The following is a 19,867-nucleotide window of genomic DNA, read 5'->3' on the forward strand; positions in this document are numbered from 1 at the left end:
GTTCAGTTTTAGGAACAGTATACTTAATAAAACTGGTTATAAGGTTTTTGTTTGTTTGTAAAGAATGAGCACTATAATATGATACATGTATCAAGGAGGGAGCAGTATTTCAGAATTTGAATCTATCTTACTATTGCAATACAAACTATAAAGATGTGGCATGCATCTAAATGAGAGCAGAAAAAAAGACAACACTGGAGATGATTGAGAGGAAAACAAGTGAGTATCTAAAGAATATGGTAATATTTAAATTCCATGAAAACAACCTCTATCCTTGGCCATACAACATTGACAATTTAAACAGTGTGCTTCCAAGATGTCAGTAATGCATCTTTTCCATTACTGTTTACTCACAGTTCACCAAGACCATCACTGCTATATTAGAACATAATACATGCATGCTCTCTGCTGCTTGCATCTCATGCTTTGAGCTACATACATAACATCTTTATATTATTAGGGAACAACATTACCTCAAATTAGTTTTGAATCAATACCACTACTCATGCAAATAATATTCATCTTTTCTACTTGTGAAAACATGAAGCGAACAGATAAAAACAGAACACTAATACTTTCACAGGAAAAAAAAAAAAGCAGTATAACCAAAAAACATCCCAGCTTTCTTGCCATTATGGGAATAGAACCAACAGGCCTTTTCCATCACCTTCCACGACTGATGAAGTTTGAATATAAGCTTCCTAGCAGTTTTATCATTAGTTCCATCTTAAGACCTGACCAGCAAAGCTAGCCTGAAACGTTGAAAATGAGTGTTTTCCAAATTCATTGTTCAGTAAAACCATGTCAAGAATCATAGAATCATATACTAATGTGCAGTCCTTCTAGAAGCATATGAATGCTCTACCTATGAGTGAACAATCATTTCAGCAGAGAACACTTGTCTTTGAATTAACAGTTGTTATAACAGATTTGTTTCATGTCAACCACTGGGAGAAGTAAGTACTCATGTATACCTACAGTAATACATCATACATCAGAAGGCTTTAAACAAGCTTGCACAAATGCTCCCTTCCCTTGCAATGCCAGGATACTTTAACAATCATTAGAACACATCACAACAATGTTTCTTAGATAAATTCATTCATTCCATCGTGAACAAAGTAAACATACATGTTTCTTTTCCAGAGGTTATTTTTCTCTCAAATTTTTCCAGTGATTGAAAGGACAGACACTGTCAGATCTAAGTTTGCAGAGGGAAGCTGAGATAAAAAGACACAGTATCCTCATAAGAACAATTTGTATAAAACTTTACGCTCTTCAGAAGTTGAAGCAAACTTAAGCAGTTGCAATGTAAATTGTTCATAGTATGTACTGCTACATGCACTTCAAGCTGAACAGATTCACTACGAACGGAATTTTCGACACACAAGTAGGAACTGCATACGAAGAATGAAAACGATGCCACTTATAACCAAGCATAAAATTATTCTCACTCAGTATTTGTAATAACATTCCCAAAATCCTTTCAAGTGAATTTTATATTTTATTGTCATCAGATAACCGCATGTTTTACAGCATAGTCACACACTGTATTTTGCTAGTCACAAACACATTGCCTTACATAATGATCTGCATAATTTCTGCTCTATACTACAAAGCCTATGACTGAATACAAAAAAGTTTTACAAAAGAAACTGTTTTAAAGACTACAGTAACAATAAAACCGTTTCCAGATAACAGCTAAAATTATAAAGGCATATCACTGTATATGTTTACTGGAATTTCTTAACAGCAAGGAATGAAGTAAGTTTTAGTATCTGCGACGCTTGTTAGGTCCTTCAAAGTTGCCCCCTGGGTTTCCTCTACCAAAGCCACCAGGTCCACCACTCACGGTACCTACACCACTCATGGGCGGCTGAGGAGTTTCGGAGCCCGTTCTACTAACCAGAGGTGAGCCCATCTGTGATGGACCTCCTTGAGGGAATCTCTCATTATGCTAAAACAAGTCCATTTGGAACATGCCAAATGTAAGTTAAACAAAAGTGATGTAAGTTACACAAGTGATGTTGTCAGGAAGTTCAGCAGATAGTCCAGCAGAATCAGGATCACACATAGAGGGAAGAAAGGAGCAATTCAATTAGTTATTATCAAAAAGGATGTGGAAATCAGAGACTGCTAATGTTATGCTCTGACTTTGTAAATTCTTAAGTTTTTAATTAAGACCAACTCCGGTGCTCAACACAAAGCAGTAATATATTCTATGTAACAGAAGAGAGTGAACAGTAATTTTATACCCTAGTCTTCTTTTGCCTTATACACTAATCACAGTACTTCTCTATCAAAGAAGTTAAGCAAATAAACATCGATAAACTAGAAAAAGTTCAACTTTTTTTTTTTTTTTTTTTTAAATTTCTAGAGACTACAGTTTCATTCTTCTAATAGTGAAACAATCTTAGAACTTACATATCCACCCATTTGTAGTTTCAGTCCACATGACCTGGAGTTAGCCTTTCATAATGAACCTTAGTAATCTTTAAATGGACTTTTAAAGCCCAAATCAAATACACTAGTTATAAAATGCATAGACTATGCTTCATTCAAAAATAAAGTATCATCTGAAATATGAATAAAAGATGAAAATCCAGTTAATGTTCCATGTGTTCCTTAGCTCCTTATCCAACATTAATAAAGATACACGTACTTAGGTTTATTCGGCTATAGCAATAAAGGCCTGAAACAGAAAACATGCATCTGAATACTTATAGTTCACCATTTAAGTGTTTAAAAACAGAATTCTACATAATGAAGTATAAAACATTACCTCAGCATAAGACAAACCATTAAATGCATAGATGTGTGGTACAAACAGATTTTGAAATAACTCTTCAGCCACAGAGGACAGTTACACTTTCAGAAGAAATTCCTCTAAACAGAGAGCCATACAACAGCCCGGGAATGAGAGTTCAAAAAGAGCTTTAATAACTACCACTCTATTTATATGCCTGAAACAGAATAATTCTTCTGAAAGTCTAACTCCAGTAGTAATAGTAGGGCTCAAGAGTTTCAAAGGCACTTAAATGATAAACACGGATTGGTATCTATATTAAAGAAATCTTACATAACTTAGATCATGGTTGTGCACATATATATATATATGCATTACTTAAAAGCTCATCAAAAATTATTTCAATAGCTGCATAAAGATCTGCTAACGTCCCAAATTAGCCTAAAATCTACAGCACTATTTGGAATTTGTTTAGAAAAGTATCTTAAATGAATACAGCTTGGTAGCAACAGTTATGAAATTCAACACATGCTTATCACATACTCATGGTCATATTTACCATTTCATTGTTGGACAAAAACAACTCTTTCTAACAAGGAGAACTCAAACCAGCTAAAGAGAAAACTACACTAATTACCTACCTACAATAAAGTATAAGGGAAAAAGCTATTTATAATCATTATGTTCAAAGATATTTTAAAGGATGGCAGTAGAACAACAAGAAAAAAATTCTACTTAACAAAATTCAAAGTCAAATTTAAAAATGAAAATTACACTTCTGGTCTATAAATCGTATTCTCTGTTTCTCTCCAGAGAAATGGAAAACAACTCACAGTGCCTCAGGGGACAGAGCTCAATCTCTGAAGCGTCTTTCCAGTGCCAACAGAAGAAGGACATACCCTGCTGCAGGCATCTGTCACCCAGACTAAAAGCCCTTAAAGTCCAAAATGAAAGGGCATCTCATTTGTCCTTCAGTAACACGTAGAAGAAAATGAAAACTAACTGCTTCATATTTAGTCTGTATTTTGTAAAGCCGATAAATGCCCTTCCCTTCATTTTCGTAACTGGAATGACCTTGTAGAAAAACAACAATTTCAGATAGATAACATGATTTGTAACTCCAGTTTTTTTCCCCTCACACCTCTTTTCAGCATCTATATAACCACAAAATAATGTTCCAGAGGTGACTGGTCAGTAACACAGGAGTTTCCAGTAAAAGCATCTCTGCTAATAGTATTCTTTGAAGAGTGCGACCTGTCCCCCATCCCTGTGAGAAGTTATGGAACTGATAAAACGAGCCCATCATATGATATGAAGCACAACCAACTCCTCTCACTGGGAAAGAACAGACTTACCATACATTCTGTATGCAAAATATCATTTTCCCTTAAGGAACAAAGGATTTTGTCACAACTTCATTATATGGATACCTCAGTCACAGACTGATACCGTTTAGAAGGCATACATAAACTACAGTCACCAAATGCTTCAGTGTTCCAATGAAATTATAATGGAATCACTGCTGTACTTCATACTTCTTTATAACACACCACCACTAGAACATCTCAAGTCTCCATTTACAGAAAAATACTTAAATGTGAGATCTAAAATGACACGGTTGTTTCTCTACATAAGACATTACAGCTAGGAAAAGTGACTGGCTACAAGACCAGAGCAAAAATAACTAGTGCTCTAATTGCAGCCCAATGGCATATCTGCTCTTGATAAAAGAAATCCAGATGCCTGTCCTACACTCATAGCATCTTCAGCAACTGGTCAATCCTACTTTCCTGCACTGACCTGACAGTTATGCCTAGCAGCTATTGGCATACTTATTTTCCAAGTGATTACTGTCAAACTTATGCTTTCAACACCACTAGGAAGACAGTAGAAAATACTAAGGTCACATTAAAAAATTGAGCAGTTTACACAAAGATATCTTCACACTATACACAGCTTCCAGCATTTATTAAAAAAAAAAAAAAAAAAAAAAAAGCTGGTAATGCAATCTTGTTTTATAAAAGAAAAAAAAAAAAAACAGCAGAAGCTTAATTTTACAGATTACTCAGGTATACGGATGCATCTTCACATCTAATTTCCCTTTATCATGCTTTTTGAGGGCAGGTTATGCACACTAAGTTTTACCACAAATACTGTGCAATCTAACCTCGATTTTACTGCTTACTGATCAATTAATTTCCTCCTCACCTGAAAAAAGAGGAATTTTCCTAATTCTATTTTAATACTAAATATTTTCCTTCTGCAATGTATTTCAGTGAACAAGTCTTATCAATTACTTTTAACAAAGTCAAAGCTTTTAACGCGGTCTTATTCAGTGTGAAAATATCTTTGGTAATAAAAACGTGTCATGAGACATGACAGCTATTCAAAGTAATTAAATTTGTGATACATTACCACTGTTCCATTATCTGGCATCATTGGTGTTCCCATATTTGCAGCTCCTTCTGGTCCCATGGAAGGACCAGGACCCATTGCAGGGCCAGGCAAAGTTCCTCTGTTGTTCATATTCATACCCATCATTGGAGGAGGGCCTTGGTTACCAGCAGGTGCTGGGCTAAACGCATCTATGCAAAACAATCTACACTTAGAGCTGTCCTATCTGAATTTTACAAAATAAACAAACAATTTATAATATTTTAAAACCCAAACGTACCAGACTTCCAATAAGTGAAATATAAAAAAATATGTATTCTTTGGGACTGTACATTTATCTCAATCATCTGCTTTTAAACAGATTAATTTTGTATTACATCATCTGCCTTCTGTGGCTGAGAAGCCTAAACTTTGCAGCTAAATATAGCTGTACTGTTTCCATGCAGAACATGAAGTGCTCACATAGCGTATATATGCACTGTGCACTCTACATTTAGAAAAAAATCCAGTGATTTTGCAGTAACTGACAACAATAGGCAACTTGGCTCTTCAAGGATTACTGTATTAAATACAGATTCACAAAAACTGTTCTGTCAGCATTAATGTTGCACTAATGTTACTGGTAGCTGTTAAAATAATATACTGTAACATCATATAAAAGCAATAGCAATGATGATACTCAACTTTATAATGAGTTATCAGCAACAAAACATGAAGAAATATAGTAAAAATACAAAAAATTTCTTGGTGTTAAAAGTTATAGATGAAAATTTCTCCAAAACTGTGATTCACATCGCTTAAGAACTTCTTTCAAAGAGATTATTTAGCTATAATATTGAGTTACAAGACACCACTCTGCCAGCATCAGCTTTTGTTATAAGAAAGATCAGATTATATAAATCATTTATATCTGCTATTACGACATGTCATCAACTCTAAGACTCATGGTGATGCAACTTTTTCCCCCCCACAATAACACACACTATTCAACCAGAAGCCTGCATCCAACATTTCACAAAGAAAGAAAACACGTCTTTGGAGTCTAGCATATGTTTCAAGTCCTGGCAATACACAAGGAGAAAAAAAAAACTGTCAAGAAATTAAGACATGTTGCCAGACTAAAATACATCATTTTTATTCCAGCATACCAATCTCTCACCTCTCATAATTTTAGTAATATACACGTTCATCATTATACACAGTTCATTCAGTGCAAATATAGTACTCTGATTTTCTGCATGTATTAAAATTGCATATTTATTATCAGTATTGAGCACCCATCCCATCTCAGCAGTCACAGAAATCACCACATCAAGATATTGTTGCTAAAACTTAAGACTTAGTCAACTGCAAGCTGCTTAGGAAAAACAATCTAAGCTATGCAGCAGTGCATATGAAGGTTATCAAAAGCTAGAGAGAAAAACCTTGTAATTTTAAAAGCAGTACTTTCCTAAGCTTAGTGCTGACACTCCAAGACTTCTCCCTACAGCAAGAAGCCAAAATAAAGGCATGTATAATTTGGATACTTCTTATCAACCCACAAACTTATCATTTCGCAAGTAAAAGATTGTGCTATAATCCAAGAAAAAATTATAGCTGAAAATCTCATGAAGTTGTTCTTCAATGTTAATCATTCAAGAATTAAATGTAGAAGGAAAAGGAGGAATTTAAATTGACAAAATAAGGACAAACCTCTATTTTTAAAGGCTAATCATATCCTATATGACTGTAATGATGGCATTGCTCAGCACAACTCAAACCAGTCAATGCTCAATGACCTGTTAAAGCCTGTTTACCAGTATGCTCATTAAGCTCAGCCAGACTGCCACACATGCAGATATTGTTCAGTCATTCTTCAACAGCAATGAGTTCTTACCCTACATAGCCACTGTCCCCTAGATTTTCAAGAACCATGTAGACATGGCACTGAGGGACATGGTTTAGTGAGCATGGGTGATTGGCTGGAAGTTGGAATAGATAATCTTAGTGGTCTTTTCCAACCTTATGATGCTATGATTCTTTACCATACAAATGCATGCACGCTTCCTCTAAAGTAACCCATGCTAGGAAGCCTCTCTGTACTAGTAAGCCAATTTCAGCCAGCTATGATAGAAGGAAGGCAGCTGGGGAGTGTAATATAAACTGGAGTCCTGCACAGCTTCTGTAAGAGGCCACAAAAGCTTCTTCTCTGTATCTCAGAAAAGCTCTCTAACAAATCTTAAGAGCCAATCGCTTAACTGCTAATTCTTTTCAGAGGCACATTAATGTTGGCAGTTTGTTCACTGGACGAAGTATAGAAACAGATAGAAAGCAGTCTATCGAGCTCATGCCACAGCAGAGACTAACGCATATCTCTGAGCAGGGCTGAAAAAATGTATTTTATGTGTCCAAAATGTACATGCCAAGGTCTGGCACAGTAGGAAATAAATCAGTAACTCTCATCAATCCAGAGGTAGTTCCTGAAATCAATTTTTCCCAGCTTAGATGAATATTTATTAGCTACCTGTGGCATCACAGTTACAGCTAAGTGCTATGATATGGTATTATGGAGTCTCTCAGACTTGCTAAAGATAATATAAAAATGACTGGTTAGCAAGTGTCAGTCTATCACTAATTAAATCCATCTCAGAGGTGTCTAGCTTTCAAATACTCCTGTCATATAGGTTTCCCATTACTGAAGATACTTCAGCTCCCCACATCATGAAAAGTCACAAGTGGCACATGTAAAAACCAGTTTAAAATTACAAGTCCAGTAGAAATGTTGTGAGAAAGTATGCCAGCATCAATAATTAAAGGTCTACTATTTAAAGGTTTAAATTCTGTTTTGTTTTGTTTTTTCCCCCTTTCTTGTTAATTTTATGGAGGTTCCTGGGATTTTTGGGTTATTTTTTTGAGTGGTGGTAATGTTGTTCACGGCCAGGGAAAAAAAACCTCTACCAGGAGTTAACCTAAAATTCAGATACTGTGGAGAGAAGCACTATTTTTACCTATTCAGAATACTTTTCCCTTTCTAAAATTGGGGTTAGCTGCTACAATAGCTTATTTTGAAACCACACACTTATTTCTAGAATTTTTTTTTCCTTTCTACAAGTGTATCTTGTGGAAACTGCTAATGCTGGTGGGCAAGATGCACAATATCAATACTCAGAATGCCTCTTTGAGATTTTCAAGAATCCGCTAAACCAATAAGCAAAATTTTAACTACGAAATTAGAAAGTCATCAGTTTATGCTTCAGGTTACTACTTCAAAGAAACTTGATCTTGACATTGTCTTCCTTTGGAATTAATTCTAAAGTTCATCTTCTGCAAATGAATAAGCCACTGAAATGAATGTTTCAGTGAATGCAAGTGGTGAATAATGTATTTTAAAATGGAGACTGAGCAAGTACATTCGTCTATTAACCAATTCACATTACTCTGAGTTAAACCACAGCATTTCGTAAGTTTTGTACACGCATTCAAATTTAATATAGAAATACAGGAAAAATGATAACTTAAGTGTTTTTTAAGTTAATGTTAGTCAAGAAGCTTCCTAAAGATATTTTAAAATTAATATTCTATATTTCAGTCTTGTTTAAAAGCAGATATTCCAGTTGAGTAATATTCCAAGCTGTTTCAAGTCTGAGCGTACAAGGCAAACACTCATTCTTAAGCCAGTACTCTTGTGAATTTCAAAGCTTTTAGCAGTGACAATAGTTTAAGTCACAAAAGCATAGGGAGAATTACTTGCAAATACAGATTCGCAATAAATTTACAGGGCACAATTATTAAACTTTTGTCAAGAACTGACCTACTTTAAGTACTGCATCATTTCACTGCGCAGTTACAGTTCCAATTGTTCTCATCCCTCTAGAAGAGCACCGGACACTTTTGAAACAGAAAATTCCTGTCTTGCATTGCATAATTTCTAGAGTATTATCTTTCCTTGCCTCTTGGTTTCTCACACCTTGCACACAGCTTTTTTCTCCCAGGGGTATTTAAAACACATCAACTGGAAATAAAAAAGCTGTTTGTAAGGAAATCAATTTTTTGTTTCCTATTTCCCAATACTGTTTACTCCATTTTACCAGTAGTTGCCACTAATGAATTACACTTGAGTAACATGTACAGTCCCAAAGAAAAAGAAATTTTACATTACAGAAGCCTTTTTCCTTCAGATCCCTACCTCCCATGTTAATTGCTCCACGAGGACCCATATCACCCATTCTCATTTCCTGTTCTCTCTGTAAGTAAACATAATTTTCATGATCAACCTATCATTATTAGAATTGAAAACATTCCCATTTATTCAGTAAAAATGAAAAATGTCACGGTTTTACAGTTTCCATTAATTATGAAAATGTACATGGGATAAAGTTAAATATATTCCTCTACTTGTATAAAATCAAATGTAGAAGTTCAACTTCACAATACAGAATAATTGTGATATTTAACCTTTAGTCTTATAAACAAGTTTCTCTTATTAAATGCAATCTTCAGCTCCCAAAAAGTTAAATAATCAACTGCAAATGACTCCAACTTCAGTTGATGTTCCTCATTAACTAGCGATACAAACTGTCAATGAAGGTCTCATTACATTGTTGCCTAAAGGCCATTGTTCAATAATACAATTAAATCTGTCTTTACAACTTAAACCAACTGCTGTAGTGGAAACCAAGGTCTGATGTGTTACATTATGGTAAGCAAATTCAACCTGCCAATCCTACTTTGCTCAAACAGTTTTGACTTAATTAAGCGATGGTACAACTTTTTTGCCTCAGCTCAGAAACTAGCACAGAAATGTAGTATTAATGTAAACAGTATAACATGCATTTAAACTAAACAGAGAAATAAGTGAAATTGATTCTGATTCAATCGATGTTCAGCCATCCAACATCTAAGAAGTTCTGACACTACTGATCATGGACCATGTCCTGCTGTGAAACAACATGCAAAAATCATTACTTCGAGAAAAAGTTCACCTATCACAGATTGCAAGAGATGCTGGTATCATGGTTCATATCAAAAAGACAAAGAAGGAAATTTCACAGTTCATGAAAAACAATAAACTTACACCAAAGAAATACATTCTCATGAATGTTCTGGAAGAAACATTAAAATATATTCCGCCCTCAAGTGAATATACATGCATCTTGAGAATAAATACAAAAAATTTACCTGATTCTGAAAATCATTCCTCTTAGGATTTACAAGTTTAGACACTCTGTAAATAACTTTATTATCCTAAGTGATTGAGCCAGCTTGCTAAAAGCCATTTTTAACTGAATATTTGCGATTTCAAAATGCATTCATGATAGCATTTTTAATATAAAATGACAATTTTGAAAGGAATAAGACTTTGAGTGGTGATGAAGAAAATAAGGCCTTGTAACTAAAAGATAAAGCCAGGTTTCCAGGCCCTGCTACAAAAGACTGTTTGATGAGCAAGATTTCTTTTGACTCTAGAACCCACATTACATTTCTGTTATAGAAGAACATGCAACTATTTTGTCAGATCTTTCAGAGTAATGTTAACCAACATTTTAATATATCACCATCCGTTCAATTTGGATCAATGTATGTAGTTGCAAAATGAGCATACCATCTTGTTGATATGAGCATACTACTACACCTCAGCTCTGAGAAACAAAGCAGCATATTCCATCCTATCAATCCCTCACCCAGCATAGTAGATATCACGGCTAAGGTTTCTGTGAATCAGACCATGCATGCCATAAATGCATGCCCAGATGTCTCCTTATGAATAAAAACTTTGCTTCTATGTAGTTTTAAAAACTATAAACAGCTACAAATGCACAGGATTTTGAATTACTGCACGTAATCTAATTTGGGAGGCTTCCAACTCTTGCAGTATCAAATCAGGAGCGATGCCTTTGCAAGCTGTAAGGGTTTTTTTGCTTATTTGTAACTTGAAATGTGTCATACAGTGCAGAGCCAAATACAAAAGCAATTACATGAGAACTTTCAAGTACAGAGCTACAAAATTACTGCTTCCTAGAAATAAGCAGGTTTTTTTTCCTGAGAAAGGCAGAGGGCAAACTACATAATACACACTACACTTCTTCAACCCAATAAACTACTTTTTTTCTCAGCTTTAAATTGTACAAGTCTTTAGTTAACAGTCAGTATAACAGAAGAGGAAGGAAGGGTAGGACTGATACCCATATTTAATTTTGTTTTGTATTTAAGTCTGTTGCTAATGTTTACAATAAAGTTATTTACCATTTTGCAGCTTTAGCAATGAATTTCTACTATATAAAAATGTTTCTGGTGTAGACTTCAGACCCATGAACTTAGAATCTCTATCTGCTGATCTATGTACTTCAAAGAAATATTATTCCTATTGTTTTATGCTTACAATTTGTGGCATTCTTGTGTGTTTTCATAACGGGGACATGAATTATACAGCTAACACAAATTTAAAACAGTTAAAGTAAATCCCCTATCAAGAAATACTCAGCGTTAACTGACAGTGTATATCATGAAAGTGATTAAATGCTTGACATATTAAATATAAAAACTTCTACTTAATTTACCACAGCTTTTACTCAAAGGAATCCAGATACAGTCCCACCCCACAAAAATTGTAAACCAACAGATTTTTACTATGCAAGTATGAAAAAAGAGTACAGGTAAATCTGACTGACTATCCCACATCATTTATTTGAAACACTGCTAAGAAAGGAATATCAGCAGACAGTTCTGATAGAGCAGCTGAATCGCTGCTGGCTGATTCTGTTGAACACAGTGGTAATGAGGTTGCCTTTTAAGGGCTTCTCTTCCTCACTATGTGACTACCCACTGTCCTGTTGAGCAGCAGCCTGCTTCAGGCCCTCCCTGAAGCCACCCCTAACCACCTATTAGAGGGAGGTAAAATTCAGCAGCAAGAGGATTTTTGCTAGTGAAATACACAGGCAAGCTGCTAAGAAGCTCCGAAGTCAGTTGGTACCTGGAAAAAACAACTTAAACTGCAAGAGAACAAGAAAAAATGATGACGTGCAGTTACAGGGGAGACAAAAAAAAAAATCTCTAAGGCAACAGTTGAGTAGTAATGAACAACAATTTGAGAAGCTCCTTTTTCAAAAAAAGAAAGGATGCAAACAATGAATAATATCCTATTTTCAAATTACAATTCTTCCTACAAGTCAAAAGACTTCCAATCCTGTTGAATGACTTTCATAAGATATTTCACAACTCACTAATACAAATAAATCTAAAGGGCCTGATTTATCCAAACATTTTGCTTTCAGAAAAACCTATGATGACGACTAACAATAGCACTATGCTTGCTAATCACTCCAGGTGCGAGCATTAAAAATTTTATTTCCTCACATTTTCAACTCCTTCTAATGTTAGCTGTAGAAATCAAATATATAAAAAAAATTGAATAGTGTTTTCAAATTGCATATATATTGTGTTTATAGTACAGTACAGGTTCCCCCTGCTTCAAATACTACAATCAATATTTCTCGAGCACTGTACCGTTATCACATACCATGTTCTTGCACCCTCATCTCCACTGATAGTAGTCTTAAGCATATAGAAAATTGCCAAGATAATTTTCAGGTTTTTAAAAGATATTAGTATGTTCTTAAGCACTCTATGAAACCATGAAATTAACAGTTTTGAACAGATAGTTCAGAAGAGACAGAGGAGACCATACCAGATATACACCAACATAAATATCACGAAAGTAGATCATACTGTTTTCTTCAAGTATCAGTGGCCAGAAGCTTCACAATTCACATAGAACTACTCACCTTTCAGCTACAGAACAGTCACCAAAGCAACAGGACACAGCAACAAAACAATACCTTATAAAAAAATACCCTATCAACTCAAGTTTGAGCATTAAGAAATATTAACAGTTAACTGAGTTCTACATATAAAACAAAATATGACTCACGCAATGTTCATACTTATACATATTCATACTGTTTTCAATGAACTCAACTCCCTTACTTTACAGTAGACAAATTGGGTAAGACATTTCTCAGCCTCAGTGTAAATCATTACTTTCTTCAAAAGTTTCTTTTTCTTTCATTAAATTCTGCCTAGTTTTTAAAAAAAATTCCATTGGTCTCTACAGGAAGCCTGTACAGGAAGTAATTTTGGTGTAATCTTCCTGCATCCTCACACAAGATCATTTATACAAAGCCATCTATATTTTAAATAGAGACTACTTAAGCAGTTAACATCACTGATTAGGCACTCAAAAATAAGAGTACATGGGATACTTCTGACTACTAATTGTTCGCCTCACAATATTCTACCATTTCAATCCAGCGTTTCCAATTTTCAACTCACTAGAAGCTATGCTGCCAGTGAAGAGCTGAAGAAAAGCCTTCTGCCTACCCACTTCTGACAGCCTTTCCCTCTTAATTTTCTCCATCAAAACCTACACATAAGATCCTGAAAGTTATAATATTACAAAATATTTCACTTTATTCTGTCACATGAAAATACCAGTTTTATTTCAAAATGCAAGATCTTCTTATACTCCTGACCAACGTTAAATCCAGAGCTACTCATTCCTCCAAGGATCTTGTTCAGCCAAACAATAATTCTGTGAATGACAGCTCAGGAGAGTTTTAAAAAGATCCCTTACATTATGTAAAATTATGCGTACAAATGCATTAAACTAGATAAAGTAAACGTAGCCTTAAAACATACATTATATGTGAATGGTTTAATAAAATCAGGTTTCATAAGTTACAAATTGGACTGGGTCAATGCAAAAAAAAACAAAAAACAAAAAACACAACACTGCATCAAGCCTAGAGCAGGCAGTTTCTTCCTCAGTGATTTAAGTAATGACAAGTTGACAGAAATGACTCACTAAGCTAAATGATTAAAGAATCATGTCAGCAAAAAAAAAAAAAAAACAGTAAAAAACATTACATGAAATATGTGCAAATGTTGGAAAAATATTCCTAATTAAAGCAAAAATTATTTGGCTGTTCACAAAAAAAAAAAAAAAAAAAAAACATATTTCCCTTATGAAAAAAAGACGCATGATTAGTCCAGCACACTCAGTTCACTGAAGACAGTTCTCAGCACCTGAACACCACAGAATAAAAAAGTACTTGAAGTCAAAAATATTTTCTGCTACTTAAGACGAAACTGTTCTCTAAGAAACACACATTTTAAGCAACATTTTAAAATCACTTCCCATCTAAACATTAGTCAGATGTACTGAATACTAGATTTACTACTAAACATGCAAGACAGCATCATCAGTCTTAACATAAACATTTCATACAGAATAAACAAGCAAAGAGGACAGCACTTTATCACAGAACTTACTAGGCACCAGTGAACTAATGCTAGTATCATTTAACACACGTTGGTGCAGGCTGATAGACTGTAGACAGAAATGGCAGGAGGGAGAGATCACACACCTCTACTACAGACTCATAAGAAATTGTTTTAAAGAAGTTACATTATTGTAAATTCATTTTAATTTAATACCAGTTATTTCTGATCTTTCCAAGATGGGAGACAATTTAAAGTCTTCCTTTATCTGAGTAGCAAGTTAAGGTCTTCACTTTGCTTAGTTTCTACTTACCAAAGCATGCAATGTTTGTTTTTTTTTTTGGCAGAGCACACAGTGTTGAATAACTCTGACCCTCCCAGTGTGCTTTGTTTTGCTAAGTCATTCGCCTACAGCTAGATTCAATGTAGAATCTGACTCTAATTTCAATATACATTGCTGAGTGATGTTTAAGTCAGGTCTATACTGCCAGCTTCAGAAAATAAAACAGTTTAATCGCACTATCCTCCACTTTATCAAGGCATTTAGGGGACAACTCACTCCTTAAAAAATTATATTTAGGAGTTCCCTGAAATAAACCACTATTTAATACAGAGGACACAGCCATCAACTAATCCTTCCACCTTTTAGATGAGGAAAGGCTGTGAACGTAACCAATCTAGACTTTAGCAAAGCTTTTGATCCTGTCACCCACAGTATTCTCCTGGAGAAGCTGGTAGCCCATGAATTTGATAGTCACATTCTTCACTAGGTAAAGACCTCGCTGGACAGCTGGGCCCAGAGAGCAATGGTGAATGAAGCTAAATCCAACTGGTGGAGCACAAGGCTTATGGGAGCAGCTGAGGGAGCTGGGATTGTTTAGTCTGGAAAACAAGCTCAGAGAGACCTTACTGCTTTCCTCAACTCCGTGAAACGAGGTTGTGGGTTGGCCTCTCCTCCAGATAACAGCAACTGGATGAAACAACCTCCAGCTGTGCTACATGAGGTTCAGTTTGGATATTAAGAAAAATTTCTCCTCTGCAGGAGTAGTTATGTATCAGAATGTGTTATCTAGGGAGGTGGAGGAGTCAATATCTTGGCCAAGAAGTTGAAGAAATGAGTAGATGAGGCACTGAAGGACATAGTTTATTGGGCCTGGTGGCGATGAGTTGATAGTCGGACAGGATGATCTTAAGAGGTTTCTTCCAACCTTAATAATTCAGTAATTATATAACTATATGATTTTAGTAATTTTTTTAAACTGACAGTCTTTGACTAGCTGTACAATGCAAGTCATGCTGTCAATTTATCTACTGAATGTGTTCAATACTGATATAAGAGTGCAGACGGTTAGTGGGCATGGTGGTGATGGGTAGATGGTTGGACTACATGGTCTTAGTAGTCTTCTCCAACCTTAATGATTCATTTAATGATTCCCTCAAATGTGTAAGCACCAAGGAACAATGAGAAATCCTATAACATTTCTACTAAACACTATTCTGACAATCACATTTTTCACATTAACACTCGAAGATTGTCACCTACAGCAACATCAGTCTTATTAGTGAAATCTGTTAAGCATTAATATTGCTTTCTTGTGTATTTTCATCACATTCTATCAAATCTCAAATTTATTTGCTGCAAGCAATTCTAAGACTAGTTTCAAAATGACTTGTAAGATTTACCTCACAATCTAACCTAAAGCACACCCAATCATATTAATACTTACTGTTATTACACATTAGCCAATATTTTTTTTCTGTTGTTCTTTTATTTATAATGCAGAGGAGCAAATATTTTATCTTCTAGATTTTACTTACATTTCAGGTGTGTCTCTCATTCTCTCATTTGATTCTTTTTAAATCCAAAATTTTCTAGTTAATTCCATCTCTAAGAGAGTAAACCTGTGACATCTTGCAAAACACGAGCATTCGTTTAATCGAAATTAAAAATAAAACACATTTTATAAAATATGGATGAAAATATTATGACAAAAAACAGTAATTTTTTTTTTTTTTTTAACCACAACCAAGAACTCCCAAACACTCCACTACTCATCAATTTCCATTTTGCACACTACGTTTTCCAAACTAGGAGTGTGTTTTTCAGCTTATATTTCACAGTTAGTGAAAGGAAAACTTGTAGAAAAAATACTGATGGAAGAAGGCAACGTTAAGAGCTGAGGTTCTTTCAAGAAAGCAGCTTTCAAGAAAGCAGCTGAAAACATCAAATACCATAGAGTGGAATGTGTGTGCAGTAGAGTAACTGCCAGTGAATTATTAGTTCAAATAATGTCAAAAATCTGATTTAAAAAAAAAAAAAGTTAAAAAATAGATTAGGAAAACAAACCAAAATATTTGCAATTGTGAAAAGGTAGGAGAAATTTTCTCACTGCTGTCAAGAGAAGCAGAAAATAACCACTGTGCTGAACTACATGGAATAAGGCAAATGAAGTAGAAGCAAACTTCAAAGTAGAAAAAACCACTTCTTTTTTTTTTTTTTTTTTTAAAGGCATCCTCTGAGACAGAAAAGGTAGCAAAAAGTCTTTGTTTTTACTCAAGACATTTATGAAGAGATGAATCTGAATTACTGTGAAGACAACTGATAATTCAGATTCCAATTCTGATCAAAGACATTCACCCATCTTTAGCATTAAAAACCGGTCATTACTATTAAAGAAGTTGTCTGCATTCCTATAGCAGATAATTTTCGAGCATCTTTATCTAGTGACCTTACATACTGATCTTGAGGAATGCTATAATTAGCAAAAAAACAATAATTTGAATAAAAGCACTAATATAAACACATGTTCATTGAAAATTCTGTGGTTTTTTGTTACAATATTTTATCACCTAAGCTACTGGAACTTTGTTCATTCCTTCAGACTGATGTATTATACGCCCAAAATTCAAAAACGGTCCATACTCAGGTCTTTTCTGCTCATCTTACAGTTATTTGCTGCTTCTCTGCATGCTATTGTTATGCTTAAAAACAATGCAATGATGTATAGTCCTTTCCCACATTCCCACCCCATTCACCACTATTTGTTATACAACAAAACACTGCATATGCAACAACACAGGAAAAAAAAGGCATGTTAACTGTAGTTCCTCATGTTTTCAAAACCTGTAGAAAATGTTACTCATCAGACAAAATGATATAAACAAATGGCAAAACATGGCACCAAACAAACAACATATAATCCAGAATGACTAGGAATAAAATCCGCTTAATTACGTGCTTCAGTCAATCACCATCACCTCCAGCTATTCCACTAAAGGAAAAGGGTATATATTACCAAGCCCCTTTACTGTCTGCAGTTATACCGATAAAGCACAGGAGACATAACCGCAAGACAGATTTTTTTCAGATGCCATCACTGGGAACAATTTGAGAGCAACAGGAACAGAAGTGTTCTGTCAGAACTTGTCCTTGATCCAACAACTAACACTCACAAGGAAGGTAAACTTGTGCTTCTCCAATAATTAAGTGTAAAATTTAGAAATAGTTTTCGTAAGACAAACATGCGTAAAGAATGTAACCACTAACAGCTTTGGAAATCCTCTACGCAAAAGGCATATATCCATATATTAACTCTTGACTGTAACTTCCTCAGTACAACATTCTGCCAATTAACTCGGATCCAGAGGAGTTATGAACCACTTTGGATCCATTGAACTGGTATCTAAATACACTCCTATTTCTAGTATCTTCATTTTTTAAATGATAACGAAATGAATACAAGAAATACATTTCAACTTCTGAACATTATCCTTTTTTTTTTTTTTTTCATTTATAAATAATTTAAGGCACTTACTTGCTCACTTACCTGTAAAACATAAAGTAATATTTACCACACGTCCCAGTTCACAAATGCTATGAGTAATCACAGAATCATAGAATGGGTTGGAAGGCACCTCAAGCATTATCAAGGTCCAACCACTGAGCCACAGGCCGTGCTGCCAACCTCCACATCTAATTCTAGACCACTTTACTTCACAATATAGTCAGGGCATATTAGATAATTTTATGTATGGTTGGCCTTATATCGTTATTTTAACAAAAGAAATTGCACGAGAGTAGGTAAATATCAACATAGATTAGGACACATCCATGGAAACAGGAAACAAACCTTACTTTCACAGAGCAAGTTCCACTTAAGTACTCCACAATTCATCCTGGCAGATGGAGAGTTAAAGGGCTGTCTAACCAGTAGCCCAGTCCAGATTAACTGTAGCATCATGTAGAAATAAACTAAACATTTAACTGAAAATTGTGTTCTAAGACAATGCTACATTTCAGTTGTTACGGAACATCTAAAAACCCTACGCAAATTATCACAGTGAATGTCTCAAAATGTTTTTGAATGTATCAAAATTACAATTCTCAAGAATTACAAGATTAATTATGAGATTAAGTGAAAGTGGTCAATAACTACTTAGAAGACAAATTAACCAGCCAAGAATACAGCTGTATCATGAAGTGCGTATTTATGTAAAAACATGTTTTTGAATTTGAATGTCAAATAAAACACTGCAAAATCACCTTAAAGTCACCTTAAAATCACCTAAAAGTAACTTTTACGGCAGCACTAATTACAGCCACAGTGATCTTTCTGAGAAAGATTCTTTTTTGAGTTCTGTATTTCTGTTTCTTCTCCCCTTAGTAAATATGGTATTTATCAACTGAACTGTAACTAAAAGTCCAATTGCTGATGCCATTCAGTAGCTGTTCAGAGGCAACAGGTGATTACTACACACAAGCATTTACAAAACAAACGCTGAAAGTGGATGTTTTAATCCAGGACCAAAGCGTGTTCTCCTCAGTATTATACGAAAAACTTTCAATAAACACATGAACTACCTCTAGAAATAATGTTATATATGTTATATATGTTATGTCATGTTATAATGCTCTTAACAGGCAGGATCGTTCACTATTTAAGAGTTCATCAGGAAAGTTCTGACCAGTCCACAAACAGCACTTAATGCATCCAAAACAAACAAAAAAAGCATCCTGGCACAACATCAGGCCCCATATCTCTGCAAAGCTTCCCAGTGAACATTTTAATACAACCTGGAAGCCATTTACTGTGAAATAGGAGGAAGATGAGGTACACTAATATTTTGATTAAACAGTTCCGAATAAAGAACTCAATATATATGGAACTAAACAGCTCTAGAACTTTCATTAAGAACTTTAAGAAACTGATCATTTGAACAAATCTGAATGGATTATAAAAGCACTACTCTGTAGTTAAGTTTCCTGACTCAAGTATATATACAGTAACTCGAGAATTATAGTGTCTGCCTTCATCAACAGATATTTAAACAACTATTACATTTATATGCAATACAGAACACAAAGTTGAAAAGAGACAATGGGAATCCCAACGTAATAAGAACAAAGAAGAAAACAGACAGCTTTTTTTAATAGAATATACAAGTTTCCATGAGGATAAATAGATGCTTAGT

General features: G+C 34.7%; 1 protein-coding gene across 1 annotated transcript in view; it reads right to left on the reverse strand.

The window, feature by feature from the left end:
- Positions 1-1,771: 1,771 nt before the first annotated feature.
- The window catches only part of PSPC1 (paraspeckle component 1), a gene marked incomplete at both ends in the record, with an annotated part of 37,412 nt that continues 19,316 nt past the window's right edge, over positions 1,772-19,867 (reverse strand). Inside the window, 3 exons of the mRNA XM_079540217.1 lie at positions 1,772-1,957; positions 5,162-5,331; positions 9,306-9,363. Coding sequence (XP_079396343.1) covers positions 1,772-1,957; positions 5,162-5,331; positions 9,306-9,363 — 414 coding nt within the window. The remainder of the gene's footprint in view (positions 1,958-5,161; positions 5,332-9,305; positions 9,364-19,867) is intronic.

Source organism: Tetrao urogallus, assembly GCF_951394365.1.
Source record: "Tetrao urogallus genome assembly, chromosome: 1".
In the NCBI taxonomy this organism is placed as follows: domain Eukaryota; kingdom Metazoa; phylum Chordata; class Aves; order Galliformes; family Phasianidae; genus Tetrao; species Tetrao urogallus.